We start from the raw sequence: 26,417 nt of genomic DNA on the forward strand, positions 1-26,417 counted from the left end.
CCTTGGAGCCAGGGAATAGGTCACAGAAGTTGGCATGAGATGGGGTCTCAGGAGCTCCCAGCAGGCTGGCGGGTGGTGTGACAGACCTGCTGTGCCATGGTCTCATCGCCACATGGGAGGGGTCCTTCCTGTCTGCCTCTGGGCCCACTCACCCCGGTTTCTAATGAGTATGGGGATGGGGAAACAGGCAGCAAGTGCAGGCCGAGAACATTAAAAGGAAATGATACAACTCAGCTGGGAGTGGGGGACAAACCCCCAGTGCGTGACCTTGAACAAGTCCCCGAGCCTCCATGAGGTGGGGCTCTTGGGCGCCATGAACACACCCCAGAGGGCAACAGCCCGGTTCTCCATTTCCAGGCCTGAGCTGACAGCACCGCGCCCACAAACCTCGCTGACCACTGACTGCTCCGAGAGGGGGCTGTGGCCCGGGCGCTGTGGGCACCTCCTTCGTGGGTCTCCTGCGGGGCGCCCTGGAGGGGCTCGGTGAGGAAAGAGGCCCCAAGGGGCAACGCCCAGGGCTGCCGGCTCCCGCACCCCCTCCTCGATTTCCAGCCTGGTCTGAGCTCAGAGGGGAAGACCCGAGATCCCGCTCTCCCGGCTGTCCTGAAGGTGCGGACTAACACCATTTGGGGCTATGGCAGGTGGCGGACCCCGTGCTGCTTTCACCGCAGTCTGGGACGGAAGCCCCTCCCCGGCCCGAATCCGCTCCACACCCCAAGTCTGGCCCAAGACAAACGTGAGCGTCAAGGCCTCGGGCTTCCCGAGCCGGTCATCACTGCCCCACTGCGCACGTGGAGCGGGCGGCGGAGCTCAAGGGTCTGGGAAGGGACCAAAGGCTGGGGGCGGAGTTACAGGGCGGGGGCGGAGCCTCGGCGTCTCAGGGCCCAACCAGGTCGGGTCAGGTTTGGGGGCGGAGCTGGCGCCAAGAGGCGGGGCGCAGGATGTCGTGCCGCGGGGCAGAAGAGCAGAACATAACAGAACCGAATAGGTCTCAGAGTCCCAGCCGGGCCTGGGACATGGCCTCCGGGCAAAGGAGGAGTCGTGGCGGGGAGGCTAGAGGTCTCCCGGGGACTGGGGCAGGGCCGAACCAGGAAGGGGCGGGGCCTAGAGCGGGGCGGGGCCAGTGCCTTGAAGGCCCAGACGGACAGGGGCGGGGCCGCAGCGCTGGGGGCGGAGACAGCGCCGTGAAGAGCCTGGCGGGCTGGGGCGTGGTCGCGGCGCTGGGGGCGGAGCCGGAGCGGTGCAGGGTCCAGCAGGCGGAGCGGGGCGGGGCCAGAGCTCCGGGGGCGTGGCGGGGCGAGAGGTGCGGCGGCCGACAACGCTCAGGCCCCGCCCCGCCCCGCCGCGCGCCTCCCGCGCGCCGGAGCGCCCTCGCAGTGGCCGCCTGCTCCGCCGCTCGCCGCCCGCGGGTTCCATTGAGAAAAGCTGAGCGGCGGCGGCGGCGAGTGCGCGGGAGCGGAGGAGCCGGCACCCGCCCGCCGGGCAGTCCGCGCACCCGCAGCGCAGGACCGTGGCCTCTCGGGCCTCCGCGGCGGCGCCAGCGGCTCCGGGGCTGGACGTGCGGGCTGGGGGCGCGGGCCGGGGCGGCCGCGGAGACCGGGGGCCGGGGGCATGAGCGGCCCCGCGGCCCCTCCGCGCCCCCGCCGCCCGCCGCCGCCCGCCCTGGGCTAGAGGCGGCCGCCGGGAGGGCGCGCGGCGCCGAAGACATGTCCAGGAGGAAACAGAGCAACCCCCGGCAGATCAAGCGTGAGTCAAACTTTGCCGTCGTCCCCGCCGTCCCCGCCGCGCGCCCGACCCCCGCCGGGGCCCCGCCGCCAGCGCCGCCCCCGCCCGTCCCCGCTCTGCCCCAGGCGCAGGCGACCTTCACCCCGCGCCGCGCCCCCCGCGCTGTGCCAAGCGCGCCGTAATCTAATCTCCGCCGGCGGCCTGGGCCCCCGCGTCTCGTCTTGGGCACCAGGGGGTCCAGCCCAGGAGGGGGCCGCCCGGAGGCCAAGAGGAGGGTTGTTGGGGGCGCGGCCCGGGCAGCGCTTGGCCCCTCGCGGCCTGCCCCTCCCCCGCATCTGCGAGATGGTGCGGCGATAGGGCGGCCCCGATCTGGGCTCAGATAAAGTTTAAAATATTCCATTCTGCAAGTCCCGTCCTGATAAGATCGTTCTGTCGGGACGGGCTGAAATTGTGATCTTATCTCGCGCGGTTGACTCTCCCAGGCTTTGTATCTAGAAGCGGAGAGAGACCTGGGAGGGAGAGGGGACACCCCGGGCCGCGTGGAGATGCCTGGCCAAGTGGCAAGGACCCGCCCGCGCCCACCCCCACCGGTGCCGTCGCAGAGCCGCAGGGCAGGGGAGTGGGGAGCGCGCAGCTGCTGCAACCTAGGCACTTGGCTCCAGACCCCCAGACATCCCCACCCCATGCCCTAGTGCTGGGGTCCTGAATCCAGGCCCTGCCTGCCTGGTGACACCTCCTGGACCCTGCAAATGTCCCAGCCAAGGCGGCATGGGCAACGAATGGTGCCCTCGGATGCCCGCGGGTACCCCCTGGCATCCCAAGGGGCTGCTCTGAGTCAGAGAAGGGCCTCCCAGGACGCAGCCCCAGGCCGGGGTCGCCCCTGCACGCAACCGAGTTTCTTGCTGGTCCGGCTCCCTGCCGGGTCAGAGGTTGCGGCCCCGCCGCCACATTGCCAGTGTCCCCACGAGAACTGCGCTCTCGGGGCCACTGTCTGGCCTGGGCCTCTGGGCTGTGCCAGGAGGGAGCAAGAGCACAGGAAGCTCCCATCCCCACCCTACGCCAATAATAACTTTGCGCCTCATGGTTAGGGCCCAGGCGCAGGTCTTCCTCCCTGGGGCGCCTCCCCGGAGCCTGACGGGCAGGTCGTCTGAGCCCTGCCAGGAGGCCACGACGGAAACCGGCCCACTGCCCAGCCGCAGGCGCCCGGGCACTGCCTCCTTTGTCCACACAACCACTGCCACCAGGACCCCTTGCGCGGGGCCTGTGGGAGCTTCCCTACTCAGGAGATCTCCTGAGGCGGGGGTCACAGGCGTGAACCAGTTCCCGTAACCCAACTCCCTCAGTGCAAACGGGACCTGTTTTCCGAAAGTCGCCTTCTATCATGTCAACTCAAGTATTAAAAACCACCCACAGGTCCCGATCCGCGCTTATGCTCTGGTTTCTTTTTCCTTCCTCCCCTGAGCGCCTGTGTTCGGTTCTGGGGTGTGTGTGTGTTTCGCTGTGATGAGAAATGCAGATAGCTCGGGCAGGGAGATCGCAGGTTGGGAACCGATTTCCAGCGCCGATAAGGCAGCCAGCGCCAGCGAGAGCCCGTAGCCCAGCCCAGGGGGGCGGGCAGAGCGCGCGCACTTTGGGAACTGGGACCGCGGCGGGTGCACGGTGAGCCCTAGCGGCCCATCCTCGTTGCGGCCTGGGACCGGGGCAGAGGAAGGGCCCGGACGAGGGAGGCGGGGCCGCGGACCCTCCCTGTCGCTCGCGGCCCGGGGCTCCTCCTCCCCCTGGCAGATCTCAGCACGTTAAGATGCGAAGGCTGATTGTCACCCAGCGGAGGCGCCCGCCCGCCCTCTGCCAGCGCCTGTGCGTGCCCGCTGCCCTCACCTGCGGCCCGGCCGCGAGAGCAGAGCGGAGGGGGCCGAGCGCTTCGGGCCGCCCACCCCCACCCGCGCCCCCATCAAAGCCCTGGCGCAGCTGCCCGCGCCTCTGTGCGCCTTTTGTTCCGTGCGGAGATAGATGTGCCGCGCTGATAAGGCGCGCAACCGATGGTGGCAGCGATAGGCGCTTCCATTTATTAACTTCAAACGTGGGAGCGGGGGCAGGGCGAGGCGGGAGCGCGGCCTTGGCCGGCCAGATGGCGGAGGCGATAGGCCGGGCCGCCGACGGGGAGCGCGGGGCCGGGGCAGCTCGGGACCCCCGGCGCCCCTAGCCCGCTGGGCTTTCCTCCCGCCCGAGTCGATGTGAGCTCTGATAAGCGCCTGGCCGGTCGGCTCGATGGCGATCGCCAAGAGCGATAAGAGGCCTTATCTTTGGCCACCAGGCCCGGCCGGGTTGGAGAACAGCGCGGGGGCGTCGCGACCGGGGCGAGTGGGGGCTTGGAACCGGCCTGGTTGGGGCCGGGGAGCCGGCGTCCCTGCGCTGGTCTGTCTGGGGGAGTTTTCTCCCCAAACACACTTAATTGCCAAGAAGTTGATCCTCCCCTGTGGCCGGTGGTACAGTCCGTCAAAATGAAAGAAAACTGACTTCGCCTGGCCAGGAGGGGGAAGGGGGAGGACACTCCGCCCCGATTTCTCATAGACATTGCAAGAGGTTGGTTTGACACCTCCAGAGGGAGAGGGTGTTTTCCCCTTAAATCCTGATGGCGTTGCTGGTAGTTCCTGGCAAGAACCAAGTGTACACTGCTTGGAGTTTTCTTGAAAAAAAAAAAAAATCAGGGTGGTTTCCATGACCCAGGCTGCTTTGGGGGAGGCCAGTGTGCCCTCGTGAGGAGGTACCGCAGACCTGCCTGGACTGAGCACTGTTTGCTGAGCACTACTGCATACAGGCCCTGGGTCCCAGTGGCAAATGAGAGGGGCAGAGGGGGCAGCCAAGGGGAGCAGGGGGCACATCCGGTGGTCAGGGACACTTCTTGGAAGGGGGTGACCTTTGGCTTTGTAGGCCTGGCCTCAGTTTTCCACTGCTGTCGGGGGAGAGCAAGGGCTGAGAGGCGCCTGGGGCTGGGGGCCAGCATGTGCCAGCAGGTGTGAGTGAGGTCAGGAGTTTGGGGCTGGGGGCCAGCATGTGCCAGCAGGTGTGAGTGAGGTCAGGAGTGGTGGAGTCAGGCAGGTCCTTGGCCTCCCACTCTGAAAAATGGAGTCAAGAATAGGTCTCCAGGGCTGTGGGGGTCCCTGGGTCAGTCTGGAGATATTGAGGGTCCACAGGGGCATTTTGCAGTGGAAGGGCCCATGGATCCCACAGGCCAGACAGAACCCCAGGCCGGCTGGTTAGGGCCTTCCAGAAGGACCCCGGGTGTGGGGCAGGGCAGGGCGTCCCTGAGCCACTCCTGTCCCAGCCCAGGCAGCTGCCGCAGCTCAGAGGAAGGTGCTTTTCACACACTCTCAGACTTTGATTAAACAAATTATTGGTAGCCACAGGATGACTAATTCACTCCAAGCTTCAAAGTCACCCACCTGCTCTCCCCAGCAGCCCAACGCCCACCCATGGGGCTGGCAGTGCCATCTGGCAAGGGCCAGTTCCAGTTCCAGAGAGGGCTGGGTTGGGCCCAGAGGGTGATGGGGCGGTTTCTGTGATGTGTTACGAACATGAGTGGGATGTCTACACAGAGCCATCCACAGTGGCCTTCCATGCGTGGGAGGCACCTGCGTGTCGAGGCTCTCAGAGGCCACCTTACCATGCCCACGACCCAGGGTGGTAGCATCCAGGAAAGAAGGAGCTTTGGCAGCCTGGCTGATCCTGGTGCCGAACCACGGGAGACAAGTTACTGTGCCTTCCATAGCTCTCAGTTTCCCCCTGTTGGAAAAACGGGTATGATAGTGTCTGCCATCCAGGGGCTGCAGGTCCTGCCCTTGGCTTACTTGGTCCTTGGCCCAGTTGCCCCATTGCCAGTCACCACCCTGAGGGAAATGGTGCCTGCAGCTGGCTTGGTGCTTAGGCTGCAAAGCCATCACTGTCATCTCAGAGTCCTGATGCCAGCCACGTTTTTCTCCCTTTCTCTTTTTCTTTTTAGTTAATTTTCTTTTAAAAAAATAGACATGGAGTCTCACTATGTTATCCAGGCTGGTCTTGAACTCCTGGGTACAAGCTATACTCCCAGCTCAGTCTCCTAAAGCACTGGGGTGCCAGACATGAGGCACCGCACCTGCCCTCAAGTCACATTTAGCAGAGGGAATTAGAGATCGGGAGGTACTCTCGAGGCCCCCCACCCCTAAACCTGGATTCCAGCAGGATCTGGCAGACCCCGGAGCCCACACCATTACCCACCTCTGAGCCGGTTGTGGTTTGCCCGAGTTCCTGGGCCTCAGGGAAGGCAGACAGCTCATGTTCATTTGATAGTAAGAATAATATTCATAACAGCCAATGCTTAAGAGCCCTCTCTGTGCCAGGCTGTGTATTAACTTAAAGCAGGTCCTCTTCTGATCACTATTTTACATCTGGGGAAACTGAAGCACAGAGAAGTTTCTTGCCCAAGCAAGTGATGGAGCCAGAGTTGGAACCCAGGTGGCTGGGCCTGCGCTCCTTAAGGGTGTGTCCGTGAACACCACACTGCCTTCTCTCCATCCTCTGGCTTCTGTCTGCCCTGCCGCCTGGGCCTCTCTCAGCCTCAGTCTCCACATCTGTGAAATGGGCCTTTGGGACCAGAGGCCCTCTGAGGTCTTTCCCCAGCCCCGCCCTGGCTGACCCCCAGATGGCCTCCTTCCTAAGACATTACTGCACCAAGGGGGAGTCCCCTGGGAGGCTTATCCGGGCCCTCCCTGGGCCTGGGACTGCCGTCAGCCCTGCCAGCCCCTCCCCGGAGGTCACCAGGAACCCAGCGTGGCATCCAGCACCGCTGGGGATTTAAATGGGTCAGTTGGGGAAGAAAGGAGGAGGGAATGTGATGCCATTAATTGTGCCCCTTATCTCCTGTTTCTATGCCAACCAGACGTTCCTGGGCTTGACGGGCTTGTGAATAATACTCCCGCTGGCCTATCTGCCATCGACAGCCTCCTCCTGGAGGCAGCTGTTGCCTGGCCGATTGGTATCGCCAACCCCATGGACCTGGCCCGGCCACACTTGGGGCCCTGGTGGGGCTCCTGCCCACCCGGCCACCATACCCCTGGGTATTCCTGGAGGTGCCCAGTGGCTCCTGATCCCATTCACAGAGGGGGAAACTGAGGCTACAGCCACAGGTCTGCTCTCCACACCTCGTTTGCCACCCTACACTCAGGCAGGAGTGGCCCAGACTGAAGGGAAGGGGGTTCGAGAACCTGCAGAGGGGGTCGCCTGCACCCCGCCTGGCTGCGCTATCTTCATGAGTCCCACCGCTCTGGATGCACTGTCTTTGCTTGTGTCATTAGGAGGCAGATGACCCCATGGGTGAGGGATCAGCCACCTACAAGCTGCAGGCAACGTGTGTGGCCTTATGGACCAGGGGAGAGCCAGTGCCCGTCGGGGGTGAGCCCCTCGTTAGGGCCTGTGTGCAAGTCGAGACTTGGGTGGCTCCTCGCTGGCTCCTTTTGGTCGCTGGAATTCGCCTGTATGCAGGCGGTCCCCATGCAGCTCACTGCTCCTTCGGAGGCCCTGTCCACACCTGCCTGATGGCCTTGCCAGCCCGTCCCATCACCCGCTCCCCACTCAGGCCCGCAAGCTCCCTGAGAGCAGGACTGGGTCAGTCCTGTCCCCACAGAGTGGGCCTGCCGGAACTCTCTGTCAGATAAATGACCAGATGGACGCTCGGCTCAAAATAGACATGGCCTGTGCACACCACAGCTCTGCCACTTACTGGCCATGGAACTATGGGCAAGGCCTGCCCGTGTGAACCTCCATTTTCCCATCTGCAAAGTGAGTGTAATGATAGTACCTGCCCACTGAGCACTGTTGTGAGAATGGAAGGAAAATGCCTGTTACCTGAGACAGCTGCTACTAACCCTCTCCCCCTCCTCCCTTTCCCCTTCCCCTTCCTCCCCTTCCTCCTCCCCTTCATTCCCCCACCCGCTCCTCTTCTTCCTCCTCCCCCTCCTCCTCTTTCTCCTCCCCCTCCTCTCCCTCCTCCCCAGCAGCCTAACGCCCACCCATGGGACTGGCAGTGCCTTCTGGCAAGGGCCTCCCTCCTCCCCTTCCCCTCTTCCCCTTCCTCCTCCTCCTCCTCTTTGCCTTCCTCCTCTCCCTCTCCCTCCTCCTCCCCTTCTTCCCCTTCATGGTCAATCACTTGGGTCAGATCTATGATTTCCAGCTTATCTGAGATGGAGAAATCCCTCTTCCCAAGCTGTCTCCCAGGACAGTCCAGCATATGAAACAGGACAGCCCCTGACGCCCACCCTCTAGCTGGCTGGCCCTTCCCTCCAGCGTAGCCCGACTCCCCAGTCTGTGTGGCCCTCTCTGGGCTGGGGCTTCCCTTTGGCGAGGGCAGCATGGAGGGGCTGAGATGATGCTCCTGCGAGTGCCTCTCCACCTCCCCGCCCGGCTCTAGGAGGGTCTGGACCAAGCCAAGCCAGCAGGGCTACGGGGCCAGGCAGCCAAGTGAGAGGCCCAGGGCTTATCGAGGGTCCCCAGCCCATTGTTGGCAGGGCCAGGAGAGAAGGTGGGTCGGGAGGAGTGGGGGTCCTGGCAGGAAGGCACACTGGCAGTTCCTGGGGAGCTGCCATCTTTCTGGGCCCAGGCGACGTCATGGTGGTGGCCCTCCCTGCCTCGGTTGGTTCAATGGGCACACCCATTTTTCAAATGAGGATGAGAACGTCCTATGAGGGCAAGACTCGAGTCCTGCCCCCCGTGCGAGGAGGAAACGGGGGAGGTGGTCTGGTCCTGCCCTCTGCCTAACACCAGCTTTCATGTTTAGCATGTGGCCCTGACTTATGGACCCCAGAGTGAGGACAGGGGGTGTGGCTCTCAGCCAGGTGGCCTCAGCCAGTGTCTCCCATATGCCCGCCTTGGAGACTCCTCTTTAGAGTGGGAATAACAGGGTCCCTCCTATCCGAGGTGTGTGGAGTAGTCTAACAGGGCTGGTATACAGTAGGTGCTTAAATAGCAGCTGTTTGGAGCAGACCCAGGGTCCCGGGTCAGGAAGGGGACCTGAGTTGCTCATGCCAAGTGACATGCTGCTCCTACCCCCGTGGGCCTCAGCCTCCCTGTTCATGGGGCCACTGGGTGGGCTGAGGACAGAGGGGTGGGAGGCCCGGTGAGGACCAGGATGCTCGCTGGGGAGGCCCCAGGTTCCCACCCCATCCCTACTGCAGGGGCTTTGCCCCACCACCTGGGCTGCACCCTCAGGGCTCCAGGCTGATGCTGGCCTTCGACTCTGGAGAGGGAGGTGACCAGTCTGGGGACCACTTTGGACAACAGTGCAACCTCATGTCCTGGCCTGGCCTTGCTGTGACCCTGTGGACAGTGGCTGTGTCTGGGGCCTCTGTTTCTCTCTGGATGGAGGAGCTTAATGGGAACACCTCCTTCCCGGCTGTTGTGTGGGGCGCAGGCTAGGAAGGGCTGTCCTACGGGCACGTCTGTGAGGGACTTTGCTGCCTCTGGAGCTGCTGGTTGCATCATTGATATTTTGCCAAAAGCCCTGAGGGCTGGACATTTAGCAGAGCCCCCTGGCCCTCCCCTCCTTCAGGTGTTAGGTTTTGAAGGGAGGAGGGACTCTGCCTGAGTGTGCCACACCCTGGGCTGGGCCGGCCTCACATCCCAGCCCCAGCCGTCCTCTTCTTGCCTGCTGCTAAGATCTGGCCCGCTGCTAAGATCATCGTTGGCATTGGCCAACCCATTTTACCGGCAAGAAACGGAGGCCCTGGAGGCGTGACATGAGTGAGGTTACGTGACATGGGAGCTGGGGCCGTGGACCCCGGGAGTGGGCCGAGGTGTCTCTGGGCAGTGCCCACTCAGCCCCCTCAGGTCACCAGCCCCAGTGCAGCCTGCAGCCCGGAGAGGCCCAGGTTCCTCCCCATCGCCTCCTCCGTCCCCAGCTGCCTTGTGTTTTGGGGGAAGGCAGTGGCCCTGCTGGGGCAGGAATGTGGCAGCTGACCTTGGGCAGAGCTGGGTTAGCAGATAAGCAGGCCCCTCCCTTCAGCCTCCTGTGCCTCCATCTGCTTCCCCAGCTTCCCCTGGGCCACTGGCTGTGGTCTTGCGAGCCTCAGCTTCCCCAGCTCTGAAATGGGTATTGGGGGCTGGAGGGCAGCTTCCAAGAGCCCAGGCCCTGGCTCTCCTGGTTCCCTCGATTCCCCACCTGGGGCTGGAGTGAGTCTGGTGTGCTGAGAGCTCCTGTCTGCTAAGCGCCTTATGGGCATCCCCGTCCTGCCCTTCTCCAGACACCACTTAGCTTTGGGTTCTCCACCCATTTCGCACATGAGAAACTCGGGGGTCAGAGAGGGTGGGTGGCTGTACTAGAGTCTCGCAGCACACAGTGGTGCTCTGGCTGTGGAGGCAGGGGCAGGGCAGGGTGGCCCTGCCCTAGCTCCCGGAGGGGCTGCCTGTGCCTAGGACCTCCTGGACTGTCAGGGGTGTGGCTTCCTGAGAAGGAGGGGGCGGCCACTGCGGGCTTCCGGGTTCCTCCGGGAGCTTCCCTGGGAGCAGCCATGGTTGGAATCCTGGAGTGGAGAGGCCTAGATTCTCTGTCATTCTAGGGAGGTTACCTTGCTTCTCCAAGCCTCAGTCTCCATCTCTGCAAAATGGGGGTATTGTGGAGCACCAGGCTGGATTCCAGGGTTGCCCGGTCCTCGTGCAAGTCACTCAGCCACCCTCAGTTTTCCCACTATAAAATGGAGCAGTGATTCTCACCTCACGGGGCTGTGAGGAGGATGCCACCCAACACGGGAGGTGCAGCCTGGGCCAGGGCCCCGTGTGGTCTGTGCTGTGTAACAAAATCCACACACACAGGGCAGGGGCCCCCCTCCCCTCCCCGGGTTGCTGACGTCCCTCGGGTGTCTCTGTCACGGCCGGCCTCGCGTGGGCCCGCTCCTTCCCACTTCCTCCTGGGCGATTGTGCCCATCACTGTCCCCTGCCCCAACTTCCCTTTCTTCCATCAAGCCCCAGCTCCCCAAGTCAGACCGAGGGAGCAGGAGCAGAGGAGGCCCCAGGGCCGGGTGGTCGTGGCTCCTTCCTGAAGTGGTACATGAGGAAAGACCTGCTGGGGAGTCCTCCGGGGACAGGGGACGGGGCCTCACGGTTGATGGTGCGTCTGTCCTGGACATTGTCAGCCCCCAGTGAGGGACCAGGTGCCTGCAGCTGCCCCCTCAGCCTCTCTTGGGGTTCCTCTGGCATCAGGCGCCCAGACCCTGGTGATGGGAGGGGAAACCGAGACTCAGAGCCATCGGTGGCCACAGGGCCCTCCACCGATGTGATCCCAGGGCCTAAGCCCCTCTCCACACTCAGCCCCCAGCTCACCGGCGTCACAGCACTTACTGGGCATTTACTAGGCCCCTGACTTGCACTCGGCCACCGCACCCAGGATTTGATAGATGTGGCTTCATGTCCTCCCGGCAGCCTTTGAAGGAGGCCCAGTGTGCAGATGGGGAAACTGAGACTTAGAGAGTTTCAAGGTCAGCCCCAGCCCTGGAGCTTGAGCTCCTAGATCTGGGCGGGGAAACCACCCAGCAAACATTTTGAGGAGGGAGCGAGAGGAGGGCAGCAGTGGTGGTTTTTATAGAACTTTCCCTGCTCCCTCTGGGCCAGGGGACGCCCATCTTCCGGCTGAGGAAACTGAGGCCTTCCTGTGTCTCCAGGCAGATCCAGCTCTGGCCTCAATACTGTGTCCTCTGGCTGTGTGACCCTGAGCAAGTGCCTTCCCTGCTCTGGGCCAAGGTGGCCACTGCAGAGCCTTAGAGATGTAGGAAAGAGATCAGAGCCACGACTAGACCTGGCCCACGTAGGGCAGGGCCAGCCCTGGGCATTTCCAGCCAGCCAGGAGCCCTTGATCAAGGCTGTTGTTCTGCACCCTGTGGTCCATCAGTCAATCCTTAGGGGCTGGAAGGAGTGGATTGGAGGCTCCTTCTTCCCAATGGACAGAGGTGCTCTGTTTAGGGCCTGGGTGCCCCGTCTCAAGGAGGGGCCCTGAGGACAGGCGAGCAACCCCTCAACATTTAGGGGTTCGCTGAGCACACTTGGGCCCGAGGGTCCGAAGCATGTGAGCCGTGCCTCAGGTTGGGACCCGCAGGGGCAGGGCCCCCAGGTGCCCCCAGGCTGCCTGTTTATGATTGATAGTTCCTGATCCCGGGCCTGGGCCCTGGATATGCTCCCGGAGGGGACGGGATTCCCTGCAAGTTCCAAGGCGGGAGGATGGGGTGTTTGCACCTCAGTCCTGCTGCTGTCCCCAACACCACCTACCCTCTTTCCACTTCATGGGCCTGGAACAGCTCAGGAAGGCTTGGGACTACCCCAGCCTTCTTGGGACCCTGAGGCAGTCGGCCTCAGTTCCCCCATTGCTCATAGGCCCACACCCAGCTCCACCCAAACATTTTCCCAGAGAGCAGAGAGACCCCCTACCCCTACCGTGGCAATGGTCAGTGGGCACCCAGGCCCTCTGGGGCCCGGGCTCAAGCCGACCATCCCCATGCCCTTCTAGTTCTGCGGGCTGTGGCCTGGTCCGCCCTGCACTGTCTCCTGCTCCGGGCCTCTGGCGGGCACAGGTTTCAGCTCCTGTGATAACTGGGAAAGTTGAACTGGCCCCATTACTGCGCCAAGATGGTGGGAGAGATACAGCCTTGATAATGGAGGAGATACCAGCTTCTCGGTGGCCAATAGCCCAGCCTCTCCACCCATTAACATTCCCCACCAGCGATCCGCTGCCTATCTCCTCCATTTCCACTCCTCCCGAAGATAAGAATGGAAATTCTGACTTCATAGCTCACTGATTAAAGTGTCTGGATTTCTTGATAATACACAGATAAATTATGTTTTTGAAAAAGAAGGTAGGGAGGAGGGTGAGGAGGATGGGGGCCTGGGGTGGGTGGGAGCCCTTGGCCGTCTCTCACAGTCTCTTTTGGCCTCTGGGCCAGGCCGTGAACCACAGAGTGTCCGGCCTACACCGCCGCGGCCTCTGCACAGACCCCGTGTCCAGAGGCGCAGAGTGAGCTCACAGCAGGGCCCAGGCTGGGGAGGCACAGGCAGGGCGCAGAGTCTGCTCAGAAGAGAGACAGCAGGAACACGTCGGAATGCTGGAAACTCGGGAAACTTGGGAGCTAGTAACCGTGGGCCACAGGACTGTGAGGAAGCCGTCTGTCGGGGAAGTGCTCCTCCCAGCAGCCTGGTGGTGGGCAGAAGGTGGACAAAAAGCCAGAAGTCTGGGCCTGGCTGTCTGCGCCATGTCTTGGGCCATGTCTCCGTGCCTCAGTTTCTCCACCTGTCAAATAAGTGGGAGCACGGGGCCCTCCTCACAGCCTTGCGGGCCATGCAGTGCCCCAGAGTGGGCATTTCACCTGTTTGGATCCCTGGTGTCCCCCAGTGCCTAGAACAGTGCCGGTCATACAGTAGGTACTTAATAAATGTGAAGGGCCCAGGCAGAGCCCCACTGGCCAGCTAGGGAGGGGGAGGGGCTTGCCTGCATTGAGAAGCCCTGTGTGCTCCCCAGACGGGCTCCCACCCTGTCCCCAGCCATCTCTGGCCCTGCTGCTGCACCTGACAGCTGCGCCCAGATGGGACTCAGGTGCCATCGCAGCGTCTGTCTGGATAAAGCCGCCTCCTTCAGCTGATCCGAGATCCGGCGCTGATGGAGCGATTAGCGGCGATTAGAGCCCAGCGTGCAGCTAATCCTCCTGCTGAGGGACAGGTGAGGCAGCCATGGGGTGGAGGAGGGACAGGTGAGGCAGCCATAGGGGTGGAGGGGGCCAAGGGGCCCGCTGTGCAGGGAGGAAACCAAGGCCCCCCAGCTACGATGTCTCCTTGAGGCGGTGGCCCAGCCGCTCTCTCGCTGGCAGAAAGCCTTCCTGTGGAGCTGCCTGAGGTCCCAGTGGGTGCAGGCCAGTTTGCCATTTCCCGCTTCCTGGATTTTATTTTTTAAGTGACTCTTGAAAAATGAGATCCAGGCCGGGCGCGGTGGCTCAAGCCTGTAATCCCAGCACTTTGGGAGGCCGAGACGGGCGGATCACAAGGTCAGGAGATCGAGACCATCCTGGCTAACACGGTGAAACCCCGTCTCTACTAAAAAATACAAAAAACTAGCCGGGCGAGGTGGCGGGCGCCTGTAGTCCCAGCTACTCGGGAGGCTGAGGCAGGAGAATGGCGTAAACTCGGGAGGCGGAGCTTGCAGTGAGCTGAGATCCGGCCACTGCACTCCAGCCCGGGCGACAGAACAAGACTCCGTCTCAAAAAAAAAAAGAAAAGAAAAAGAAAAATGAGATCCAGCCGGGCGCGGTGGCTCAAGCCTGTAATCCCAGCACTTTGGGAGGCCGAGACGGGCGGATCACGAGGTCAGGAGATCGAGACCCTCTCCTGGTGAAACCCCGTCTCTACTAAAAAATACAAAAAAAAAAACTAGCCAGGTGAGGTGGCGGGCGCCTGTAGTCCCAGCTACTCGGGAGGCTGAGGCAGGAGAATGGCGTAAACCTGGGAGGCAGAGCTTGCAGTGAGCTGAGATCCGGCCACTGCACTCCAGTCCGGGCGACAGAGCAAGACTCCGCCTCAGAAAAAAAAAAAAAAAAGAAAAAGAGAAATGAGATCCTCTGGGATCCCAAAGGCAGGATCCCTGGGGCGGTGTGGATGGTGACTGTTCTGGGTGGTTCTGGGACCCCCAGTTGTAATAATCCTGACGGTGGCCGTGGTTAGGCAACAGCTCCGTTACCCAACCCTGGCAGTTCTGGCATGGAGTACTCTGCAGCCCTGGGAGGGGTGCCTGTGACCTCATTCTCCTTGGAGAACTGAAGGCTCAGCGAGGTGAGTAACTCACCGGAGATCACACAGCATGAGGAGAACAGAAGGTACCCTGGCTTCTGGCTTAGAGTCTAGCCGAGGTCAGAGTCTCCATCCTGGCTGGAGGTTCTGGGGTGTTTGCAGTGGCCCACGAGCCTCCCAGGGGACTCATCCCTCCCCTTCAGGGAGAAAGGTCAAGCACATAGGACAGGACGGGGACGGCTGAGGGCCACACAGCCTGTCCTGGCAGTGGGAGGGGATGGGTGGAGGCTGGCCTGCCTCTATTCTTGTTTCTTGGGTTCATCTGTCCCCAGAAAATAAGCTCCTCTGGTGAGAAAGTTGGTTTCTTTCTAACTTTTGGGTTTGGTTTTGTTTCAATATTCTAAAAGGAAGTCAACTATTTCCAGTACAGTGGGGTGTGTATGCGAGGGAAGGGGGTAAACGTCAGCTCCAGTGACCAGCGTTTAAATCCTGCCCCCTGGCCGGCAGCCTCTCAGTTTCCTCACCTGTATCACGGGCATGATCACAGTTTCAGCCTCCTTGGCCTTTGAGGGATTAGACAGGGCAGAAGTGGGAAAGCATCTGGAGCCCTTGTACAGCGGGTCTCAGTAAACCCTGAAACAGCGGTGGTATTAATGGGGGGACACATGCCAGGGCAAGGGTCCCTGGGGTTGGGCCACCTCTCCAAAGCCCTCTCTGCCCGCAGCCCACCCTCTCTGAATCCTGCTGGCATTCTTCCTGCATGGTTTTCGGCCAGTGGCTCCAGTGTGCAGATGACCTCAGTGATGTCACCTAGGGCCTCATCACATCACACAGCGGCCAGAATGGCTCCAGAACATTTGTCCCTGTGATCCAAGAGTCCACCCCTTATCAGTCCCCCATAGTTGCCACAGTCACCCAGACTGGGGGCCACAGCAAACAAGCAGGGGGTACAGCATTTGCCCCCATGGCCCTGGTTCTCACACACATCCCAGAGGCTCAGGCCTCAGTTTCCACATCTGTCAAATAGGGCCGATGCCGCTAAGCCTGCCCTGCAGGCCATGGCCAACGCCCCTGAGGTCTCCCCGCCCCTCCCAGCTGTTCCCACCAGGGCTTGTCTCGAGAAAGGAGCTCAGCACCCATCCCAGTGACACTTCACTTCTCTGGGCCTTGCTGTCCTTTTCTATAAAATGGGAGGCTGGTCCCCCCTCGGAGTCCTTTCTTTTTCTTTTTTTTTTTTTTTTTTTGAGACGGAGTCTCGCTCTGTCGCCCGGGCTGGAGTGCAGTGGCCGGATCTCAGCTCACTGCAAGCTCCGCCTCCCGGGTTTACGCCATTCTCCTGCCTCAGCCTCCCAAGTAGCTGGGACTACAGGCGCCCGCCACCTCGCCCGGCTAGTTTTTTGTATTTTTTAGTAGAGACGGGGCTTCACCGTGTTCGCCAGGATGGTCTCAATCTCCTGACCTCATGATCCACCCGTCTTGGCCTCCCAAAGTGCTGGGATTACAGGCTTGAGCCACCGTGCCCAGCCTCGGAGTCCTTTCAAGGAGCTGATGGTGTGGACCGTGAGACCTGCCCTACAGGGCACGTGTGCGGCTGCTCCTGTCATCCTGTGACCTTCAGACCCCCGGCCTCGCAACCACCTTGGATCCCCTCCCTCCTCCCATCATGGGCTCTGGGCTGCCTGCTGGTGTGTTGGGCACGGCGGGCCCTGAGCTGACCCGCGCCCTCTGTGGCTGGGGCCTGAGAGAGAGAGGCCCCCACCCCTAGTTCCATGGCTTTGGAGCTGGGGATGGGGTGTTTTCTACCCTACCACCCCCCAACGAAAAAGAAAAAAAGGGAACTTGATGAAAAGGGCGATGCGTGTTGTGTGGTGGGGGATGTGCTATCGCCGTTATCTATCTGCCTGCTCGAGCTGAGTGGCCCCCCTTCCCCTTATCTCACCCCACCCAAATGCCAGGAACAAAAGCGAGAACACACTTTCACCCGCACACCCACCCACGAGCCCACCTCCCCTGACGCACCCGCGAGCCCACTGACCCTGACCCACCCGCGAGCCCACCTCCCCTGACGCACCCGCGAGCCCACCTCCCCTGACACACCCGCGAGCCCACCTCCCCTGACGCACCCGCGAGCCCACTGCCTACAACACACACAGCCTAGAGGGAGAGCTGAGCACTCGGGGTGCTCTGAAAGTATCATCATCATCATTTTGCAAAGAAAGCCCCCAAATAGCCCTCCCTGAGACAAGGCAGCCAAAAATAAGAAGTTGCCCTAAACAGACCCCCCCAGGAGAAAAGAGGCCAGCCTTGGAGAGGGGCCGGGACTTGGGGCCAGGTCCCAGCTATGCCGGCCGCTTGGCTGTACGACCTTGGGCCAGCATCTTTCCTGCTCCGAGTCATCCCTGAATGGGTGTCAGGGAGCTTTCGAGGAAAGGGGAGAGCCTACACTGAAACTAAAGCCCCCCAACGCCCCCATGCAGCTTTCTGACCCTAGACTTGGGGCTGGGAGGAGTCACCCAGAATCTGATACCCCCAGGGCTCCGCCCCCCAGAGCCCCACCCCCATGGCCAGGGCACCACTGTCCTAACCAATGGACAGCTGGCAGCCAATGGAAATGGAGTATACAAATGACCAGGGGTGAGGCTCAAGGATTGGCTGAGCTGCTGTGGGGGGGCAGGGCCTCCTCCAGAGGCTGCCCTTGACCTGGGGGAGTAGTCCCCACCCCGGACCCTGCCCCAGGAGGGACCACCACCACTGGCTCTGGAAGGGCCCGCCTTTTAGGGGCCTCACTGCCTAGGCACAGGTGGATGGACAGGCTGGCCTCTGGAGGACCTGCCAACCCTCAGAGCCCAGATCCACATGGCCTGAGTTGGGGGCCAGGACCCGGGAGTTCCCGAGAGTAGTGCAGCCAGCAGCCACTCCCAGATGGGAACAGCAAGTTTCACAAACCGGTAGGGACGGCCCCGGGCCAGCAAGCCTCCCTCCCGCCCCCATGTCTGGGCCCACTGCAGATCCTCCTGTAGGCCGCACCCCACCACTCCACCCTCTCCCCGCCCTGACTTCCGTCCGGAACCTCATTCTGCCAGACTTCGGAAGTGCTGGCCGGGCTGGGAATGTGGCACCATCTTAATGAATGACAGTCCCAACCCCTTTGCCCACCTCAGCTTCCCGCTCTGTAAAATGGGAAGGCGGTCTAGTAGGTCTGCCTCCCAGGATAGTTTCTGAGCTCTTCAGCAAGTCCCTTGCCAGCCTGGGCCTCAGTTTCCCCTTCCACACCATGAGGCTGAGGTGGCAGGTTCTCTGGGGGTCCTCCTTCTGTCTGTGGCTGTGACATAGCCTGGAAACATGGGGTCTTCCAGATTTCCCATTGTCAGAAATTCACATGCCAGGAGACCATGTCTATAGGGGGGCTCAGGATACCTTGGGGGCATGCGCCTGTGTTCTGAAACCACCCGTGCTGCACGGTGGGTCTTGTTGGCAAGACCAGGCTGAGGTAGGCTCCACCGGCCTGAGACCTGACTGGAGGCCCTGTCAGCTCCCACAGCACCTGAAAATCAGCCACAGGTGTGGGTGTTTGTGGAAAATGTGTAAGTGGAAAATAGTGGTGGGGCGAGGAGGGAAAGAGTCTGGGCTGAGATCTAAGGAGAGGAAGTAGGGAGGGGCTGTCCGACCAGAACCAGACATCACTTTGGCCAGGGCCCCACCCCTATCTCACGTGGTAAGGGTCAGAGGTGCGTGCCCAGCCCAGAGGATCTCCCCATCAGCCCTCCCAGTCTGCAGGGGGGTCTCCACGCATGCGGGCAGCTCTGTCCTCCCCAAGGACAGTTTGGGGCATACAGTAGGTGCTCCATAAATACTCCCCCGCTGATTTCTGGATCTGCTCCCTGTGCCTGGCCCTGTCCCCAGAGGCCGAGCAAGCAGAAGGAAAAAGGAAATGGAGAAAAAGCCAGGGCCTCCAGAGCCAGCATTGTGGGCAAAGGCCCCTCCAGTGTGGGGGCATCACCTGTGGAGAGCCAGGGTCCTTGTCCCTGTGCCGGGGCTGTGACTCACTCCTGCGGGGTCCTTGCTGTCAGGGCCACCCCACATGTCCTGGGGACGGGGCTGCTGGGCGGGCCGGGGCGGGCAGCCCCTGGATGCCCACGGGTGTCCCCTGTACTCTCCAAACCTGTACTGAGTGCCTGCTGTGTACTGGGCATGCACCAGGGACCCCAGGTGACCTCATGGAGCCCCAGCCTGATGGGGGAGAGTGAACACAGGGGTCTGTGTGCTCTGTGGCAGAGCCACTGGGGAGGCTGTTGTTGGTGGACTGGTGGTGTGGAAGACCGGGTGGTGACACTGAGTGACAGGTGAGGATGTGGCATGGGGAACACGTCCTCGCCGAGCACACAGTGGGAGCTCCAAGCAGGGAATGAGGTCACCCAGGAAAGGGCGGGAGACACAGCGCGACGCACTGACCCAGGGCCCAGCTCAGATGCCAGCACCTCTCCCGGCGGGGTCCAGCCTCTGCAACAGGCATTCCCTTCCCTGTGTGCCCTTGCCAACTACATAGTGGGCTGCCCAGAGGCTGCCTTCTGAAGGAGCGAGGGGGCCGGGAAGAGGAAAGCCCAGCTCCCCTGCAGCCATGGTAGACCAGACTTTTCCTCTCTACTTACTCTGCCCTGACTGCGATGGGTGCTGGGAATTCAGACAAGAACCGGACTCCCTGAGCTCCCAACCAGCTGACCCTCCAGGGCTCCAGCTGTGTGTGACCTCCTCCCTCACTCCCAAAGGCCAGCGGCCGCAGGGTCTGACTCGGGCTGTAGCATCTAGGCTCTGAGATGACCATGGTTGCGGTGGCTCCCGCTCACAGTTCAGGACCCTGAGATGACTGTGGCTGTAGCAGCTCCCACTCACAAAGGTGGGGTCAGGGCCCCAAGATGACCGTGGTCGCAGTGGCTCCCGCACACAGCGGAGGGGTCGGGACCCCCAAGATGGCCGTGGCCATGGTGGCTCCAGCACACAGTGGAGGGGTCAGGGCTCCCGGCTCTGAAGCCAAGTGGCCTGGGCGTGAATCTCTGCCTACCTCTTACTCACAGTCGGATCTGCCACAGACACCTGAGCCTGTGACTACGACTAAGGCTGCGTCTCCATCTCTGTGAATGGGGGTGCGCACGGGCTGGGAGGGCTCTGAGCCTTGGGCTGGCTCTGCACCCCGTTCCAGTGGGTTATTCTTGAGGGGACCTGCAGGTCCACAAGAGCCTTGGGTGGGCTGGGGCAGGGGCCGTGTGGGCTGCAGGGAGTGGAGCCAGAAGCTAGGGCCTCCCTGGTAGGAGCCCGGCAGGGCCAAACCCTGATGGGTATCGAAGTTTGTTGGGACCACTCTCAGGACAGGTTACCTTATCTGGGCTCCCACCACCCATGGCCACCGGCAACCCCACCCTATCTGCGGACCCACAGTTCACAGAGGGGGGTGCAGGACTGAACCCCAGCGAGCCCCAGCCTCAGTGTCCACACCCACAAGTGGCTGGAGGCACGGTGGTGGGCAGGGCAGGTGCCCGCAGGGTGGGGCGCACAGGCAGGGATGTGCCAGCTCTGTGCCTGGGTCCTAGTAGAAAGGGAAGAGGCACCTGGAGCACCTGCTGCGCCCACAGCACAGAGAGGGTGGTATTTCCTGCTTTTTTTGTTAGAATTTTCTTTATTTATTTATTTATTTTTTTTTTTGAGACAGAGTCTCTCTGTGTCGCCAGGCTAGAATACAGTGGTGCAATCTGGGCTCACTGCAACCTCTGCATCCTGGGTTCAAGCAATTCTCCTGCCTCAGCCTCCCGAGTAGCTGAGACTACAGGCGCCCGCCACCATGCACAGCTAATTTTTGTAGTTTTAATAGAGACAGGGTTTCACCATGTTGGCCAGGAAGGTCTTGATCTCCTGACCTTGTGATCCGCCCGCGTCAGCCTCCCAAAGTGCTGGGATTACAAGTGTGAGCCACCGCGCCCGGCCTGAATTTTCTGTTTTTTATTGTGGTAAAGTGTACATCACATTTGCCATATTAACCCTTTCCAGTGTGCATTCGGTGCTGAGAACCCAGCAGCAGTGGGTCCCCAGAACTCCACACGCTCCCGGCACAGGCTCCGCCTGATGGTGACTCCCACCCTTGCTGCAGCCCCACTCCGGCATCCTAGGCTCCGCCCCCATGGGTTGGCGGCTGATGTGTTAACTGCTGGTTTCAGGCAGGGAAGCAGGCCCAGGGCAGGCCTGCATCACAGAGCTCGGAGCTCTAGTGTCCCACAAGCTTCCAGGACGCCGCAGCCCTGGGCCCCACCGGGACGAGGGGTCAGCTGGGCAGGAGGTCTGGGCGCAGGCCCTGCAGCTCTGCCATCCCCCCGTGGGACCGGGAAGCCTGTTTCTGCAGCTGTGCGGTGGGAGCAGTTGATTTGCTGCCTGGGACCCTGGAACGAGGAAAAGGCTGAACCAAGTCAGAGGGCGTGACTTCCTCCTTTCTGAAAGGCATCTGAGGGTCTGGACACTAGAGTCCCTGGGTCTGGGGTGAATCCTGCTCCTGGCCCCTGGGAATCTCTGGGATGGCCCACCGGGAAGAGGATGGCAGGAACCACCCACCCTCAGGCTGTGGTTCAATTCTGTGAATGAAAGCCTGAAGTCTTCTGGGCTCGTGAGCTCACCCGCGGCCCCTCAGGCCTCAGCCCAGCTGTACAGCCGTTGATGAAGGGCCCCTCTCACCGTGGCCTTGAAGGCGGAGTGAGGTGAACCCACAGGCATGGCCTTGAGGACCCCAGGGCAGGAGGAGGGTCTGCTGCTAGGAAGGTCCATAACCCCTGCCGCCCCAGGGTCTGGGTGCTGCGCCCCACCTCTCCCATGGCCGGGCCGTCCTGCTGGAGCCCTGCCCCCTTCCAGGGAGCCAGCTGCCTCCACCCGTCTGACACAGGCTGCGACAGCTCCATGAGCTGCGGCCCCCGCCCCGTCTGTCAGCCCTTATCACCCATCCGAGGATGGTTCGCTCCCCAGCCCAGATACTCGGGGCCCTGCTGGGACCTCTCCTCCTCCCTGGGCCTCTGGCGGGCCTGCGGCCGCGTGTAAGGCCTCAGCCACCCTGCCACACATATGGCCTGACCCCACCCTCACCTCCACCCTGTACCGTGGTCTTTGTCCCCCACGGCCCCACGCGGCCTCGCCCACACCCCCACATCCCATCCCTGGGCACCCCCTCGGTGCTTCCCCAAGGGGGTTAGGAATCGGTTCTCCGGAGTGAAGCAATCTCATGTAATCTATCAGTGGCTATCAGGCCCATCGGAGGGCCGGGAGTGGCCGGGCCCAGAGATGGCGCCAACCTTCAGCGTCGATAAAGTTTCCGAGTTCAGCCGTGATGAATGTTGAGTAAACGCAGGCCGCACCGATAGGATGTGGACTTGGCAGGCCGCGGCTCCGGCTGAAACCAATCTCTCCCCTATCAGCCGGGCTGGGCTTTCTCAGGCCCCGGCTCTTTCTTCCCTCCTCCTCCGCCTCCCTCTCTCTCTGCCTTGCCCCGCCCGGGCTCCTGCCCCTGGGGACACAGGTGGGGGACAAGCCCACTGGCCCTGGCCCCAGAGAAGGAGCAGGCTCAGGGCAGGGGGAGGATCCAAGGGAGCCCAAAGAGATGGCCAGAAGCTGGTGGGCTGCCTGGAGGTGGTGGCAGATACAGCAGCTGCCGGGCCAGGGCCTCCCCCAGCAGCCCAGTGACCCTAACACAGTCTGACAGATTTTGGCATTCTGCTCAGTGTCTGATGGTGGCTTCCCACGGTGCCCAGAATGAAACCCCAGCTCCCTCTGAGGCCTCCAGCCCCCTGCCTCCCCACCACCCACCTCCTCCCATTCCTGGGCTGTGCAGGGCTCCTTCCCACTTCGGGGTTGGGGCTCTGTCTTCAGCGCTCTCTGCCCAGGGCTGTTCTCAGCTGCAGGTAAAGGTCACCTTCTGAGAAGCCCTGGTGACCACCTCGTCTGAAGACAGCCCTCCAGGCCAGCCCACTCTTCTCTGTCCCGAACACTGTTCGAGCCTCCTCGGCGTCCTCCATTCCCCACACACAGGGCGTTCATTCGCTCCCCTCTTACCACCCCTGCTGCAGAACCCCCAGGGCTGTTGGGAACCCGCATCTGGGGCCCCTCTGCCTCCTGCAGAGCTTCCCATCCTCTGTTCACAGCAGCTCTTCGAGACGGATGAGTCCATCCCCATCAGCCAGATGTGTAAACCAGGACCTGGGCAGCCCCTATGTTCAGAGCCAGGCACAGGCTAGATTCCACTTGTCCCTGAATGGCAGCTGGCCTGAGGCCCGTGTTGGGACCATGCAAGGACAGGTCTGGCTGTTCTCTGCCTCAGTTTCCCTACAAGCCTGTGCTTGATCCTGGCAGAGCTTCATAAACTGTGAAGAGCTGTGCACCCATGTTGATGGGGATCTGGTCAGAGGCAGTCACAGCTCTGTGGGGAGACGTGTCCGGTGCCAGCCCTGCACCACAGCAGGCGAGGCAGGTGGACGCTCCCGTGGGGTGTCAGGGTGCCCTGGCTTCAGCCACACAGCGGGCACCTGGCAGGGCCCAGGCCTTGGGGAGCTGTCAGAGGGGAGGGTGGGCAGTTGCACAGGGACCATGGTGAGGGCAGGAGCGCACGTGATGGGAGGGAAGGTGTGGGACCAGGAAGGGCCTTGCTGAGCTGTGATCCGCCTATGACACACAGCCAGGAGGGGAAACTGAGGCCAGCAAGGGGAGAGACCAGACCTCGGGCCTGGGAGCTGCACGGACCTGTGTCCCAATTCCACCCAAGTAACCCTGAGCAGGGGCAGGCGTCGGGGGCACGGCCAAGAAAAAGGGAGGTGGAGGAGGAAGGGAGAGCGAGCTGGGGCCTGAGAAAGCCCAGGTTCTCTCTCCTGGCTGTGAGGACCCCAAGGACAACGCCAGGTACAGGGCAGAGCTCGGGAAAAGGGTGCAGGCAGTCTGCTGGGTCAGGACACCTGGATCTGTGCTATCTGTGTGGCCACCTCAAGGCTTGCTGGCCACTGCCTACTGTCTGCTGCCCACCACTGTTACTTCCTCTGCCCAGGGAGGGGCCGGGCTCAGAGGAGCCCCATCAGCCTGCAGCGGATGCTGCCTGGGACACACAGGTGCAGGAGTGCCTGGGCCCACCCTTGGCCCTGCAGACGGCTGCTCAGCCTGGACACCATGCGGCCAGAGGCCGGACGTGGCTGTGGGCCCAGGGCAGTTAAACCCACCAGGTCCACCCCTCAGTTACTGGGTCGGCCACAGGAGGAAGGAGTGGGGCTGAGGGGGTGTAGGTGCAGGACCCCCTCCCAATGTTGGTGCCCTATGACCCTGAGTCTCATCCCTTTCCTCGTAGTGCCCCCACACCTACCCAGGCCTCAGACCCCACAGGGGCAGGCAGCCAGGCGGGACTCAGTCTGGCTCACCCACTCCAGGGTGAGCAGGCTGAGACCCAAAAGCCCCTCGCTGGAACCAACCAAGCCCCCATCCCTCTGCACAGCCTCCCTGCTGGGGGAGCCCAGGATGACCTAGCCACACCCCCCTCCAAGCCAGCCACACTCCACCAGCCTGTTTCCAGCCCTGACCATTCCTGTGTCCACCAGCATTTGCTGGGTACCTACTGTGTGCCAGGCACCGTTCTAGATGCTGGGGGTGTGGCTGTGAGCAGAGGTGAAGGGAAGGAAGGAGGGCCGCCAAGTGGCAGGGCAGCCATCGTGGGAACTGGGGAGGGCTGAGGAAGGGAGCGGGGAGGGCCGAGCAGGTGCCTGCTGGAAGTTCTGGCAGAGGGGGCAGCCAGGGCAGGGCCATTTTCAGAAACCAGGCGGGAGCTAGGTAGGGGTTTGGCTTTTGCTCTGAGATCCCTGGGGGCCCATGGGAGGCGTTTGAGCAGAGGAGGTGAGGGGTTGGGGACTGCTTAGTGAACATGACCACACGGCCAAGCGTGGCTGGGGAGACAGGGTGACAGTCCTTCACACAGCAAGTGTGTCGTGGAATCCAGGCTGTTGGCACCGAGGGAGGGAGCTGGACTCAACTCGAACATACGATGGGCCAGGGAGGGCTTCCCAGAGGGGCAGGGAAAGGCAGGGCGTTTGAGGGCCCAAGATGGCCAGAAGCTAAGCCGGTGGCCTGAGGTCTCCCCACTCCTGGCCAGGGACCGCTTTTGGCTGCAAGACCCCAGCCCCTTAAGACAGTGCTTACGCTAAACACCCAGCATGAAAAGGATGGAGAGAAGATTTGGACATGCGCACGCCCACATGCCGGGTCCCTTCTCCACACCATGTGCAGACCGGGGCCACGCAGAGCTTCCCCACAGCCCTGAAAGTGAGTTCTGGTCTCTGCCAGCTCGGCATCCCTGCGTTCCATGAGGGAGTCGGAACATGGACGTAGAGGGAACCACAGAAGAGGAGAGGAGGCAGAGAAGTGGGCACAGTTCACATGAGTGCCGGGAAGGGTGAGCTGGGCATGTGAGCTTCAGCCAGTGAGGGCCCCGGGTCAGCGGAGAAGGGCACGGGAAGGTGGCTGATGTTAGAAAGAGTAAGTCATTTTCAGTGACTCCTTTAATACTCTTGAAGAGAAACAAGCACAGCTTTGGGTCACTTTGGTGTGTTTCTTTGCATGAGACTGGGCCAGGTGTGGCCTTTTTTGTATTTAGGTTGCATGTTACCACCATACCAATTTTCCAGCAAACTTTCCTGCCTTTAAAAGCCAAATACGGCTGGTGCAGTGGCTCATGCCTGCAATCCCAACACTTTGGGAGGCTGACGTAGAAGGATTGCTACAGTCCAGCATGGTGGCATGCACCTGTGGTCCCAGCTCCTCAGGAGGCTTAGGCCAGAGGATCGCTTGAGTCTAGGGGTTTGAGGATACAGTGAACTGTGATTGCACAGGCGTACTCTAGCCAGGGCAACAAAGCAAGATCCCAACTCAAAGAAGAAAAGAAAAGAAAAGCCAAGAGGGTGCTTTTGGGGATGCAGTTGATTGTATGTGAATTCCATCTCCATTGAAAATGTATAAGGCTCTCACTGGGAGTGAGTCAGGGCTCAGGGCCCCTGCACAGCAGCCACCTCCTTGAGCCTGGGGACATTCGGTTCAGCAGCAGCACCCCAGGCATGGCCTGGAGGGCGTGTTGGGCTCTGAGACTACCTTAATTGGCTTGGCCCTCCTGGAGCCCACAGCCTGAGGCCGACCTCCGAGGGGAGAGCAGGGAGAACAGACCTGCGGGCGGGTGGGTCTGGGACTCAGAAGAGGCAGGAGCTCCCCGTGGCAGGGTGTGTGCAATCTCTGTCTGTTCTCTTGGTGGAGCCGCTCAACCCCCATGTCTCCCCTGATCCCGGCCTGCCGGCACAGTTGAGGGGCAGGATCCATGGGGGAGGGTGTCTGGGCCCAGAAGGCACAGCCCAGGTGGTGGGCTCAGGTCACGTCCTCAGCCTGCTATGACCCTCTGGGACCCTGGAGGTTCAGCCGCGTGCTCCTGAGCTGGTTAGGGCGCTGCTCTAGTAAGCCGCACTCTCTCACCAGCATCCGCTTTTGTGGTTGCCCTGGCTGACACTGAGTGCCGATCCCGAACTGATGGAGCTGCTGGTGGGCCGGGGTGAGGCTGCTGTGGGGCACCCTCCCAGCCTGGGCTTCTCATAGCCCCCAAGAGCCTCTTCATTCTGCATCTCCATCAGCGTCTGCGTCTACACAGCCATTCCTGTGTTCTTTCTTTAGCGTCTCGCACTGGCATCCCTGCAAGGGGTCGCTGTCAGGGTCGCCCAACCTGCCTCCCGCAGGGCTCACTGAGCTGCTGTGCTGTGCCCACGGGGGCACACATGCCCCCTCCCAGTCCAGCAGGTGAACCAGTGTGACCTGCAAATAAACGCGAGGCTCCGGCTGAGCTGGGGCGCTGCAAGGGAAACCTGGACCA

The 26,417-nt window shown here is 61.8% G+C and overlaps 1 protein-coding gene across 1 annotated transcript in view; it reads left to right on the top strand.

Annotated features, from left to right (window-relative positions):
* The first annotated feature begins 1,337 nt into the window (after positions 1-1,337).
* ZFPM1 (zinc finger protein, FOG family member 1) overlaps positions 1,338-26,417 on the top strand; it is an 80,037-nt gene continuing 54,957 nt past the window's right edge. Inside the window, exon 1 of the mRNA XM_033219312.1 lies at positions 1,338-1,746. Coding sequence (XP_033075203.1) covers positions 1,707-1,746 — 40 coding nt within the window. The 5' untranslated portion in view covers positions 1,338-1,706. The remainder of the gene's footprint in view (positions 1,747-26,417) is intronic.

The sequence above is a fragment of the Trachypithecus francoisi genome, unplaced genomic scaffold (genome assembly GCF_009764315.1).
Source record: "Trachypithecus francoisi isolate TF-2019V2 unplaced genomic scaffold, Tfra_2.0 Lachesis_group10, whole genome shotgun sequence".
NCBI classification, from domain to species: Eukaryota; Metazoa; Chordata; class Mammalia; order Primates; family Cercopithecidae; genus Trachypithecus; species Trachypithecus francoisi.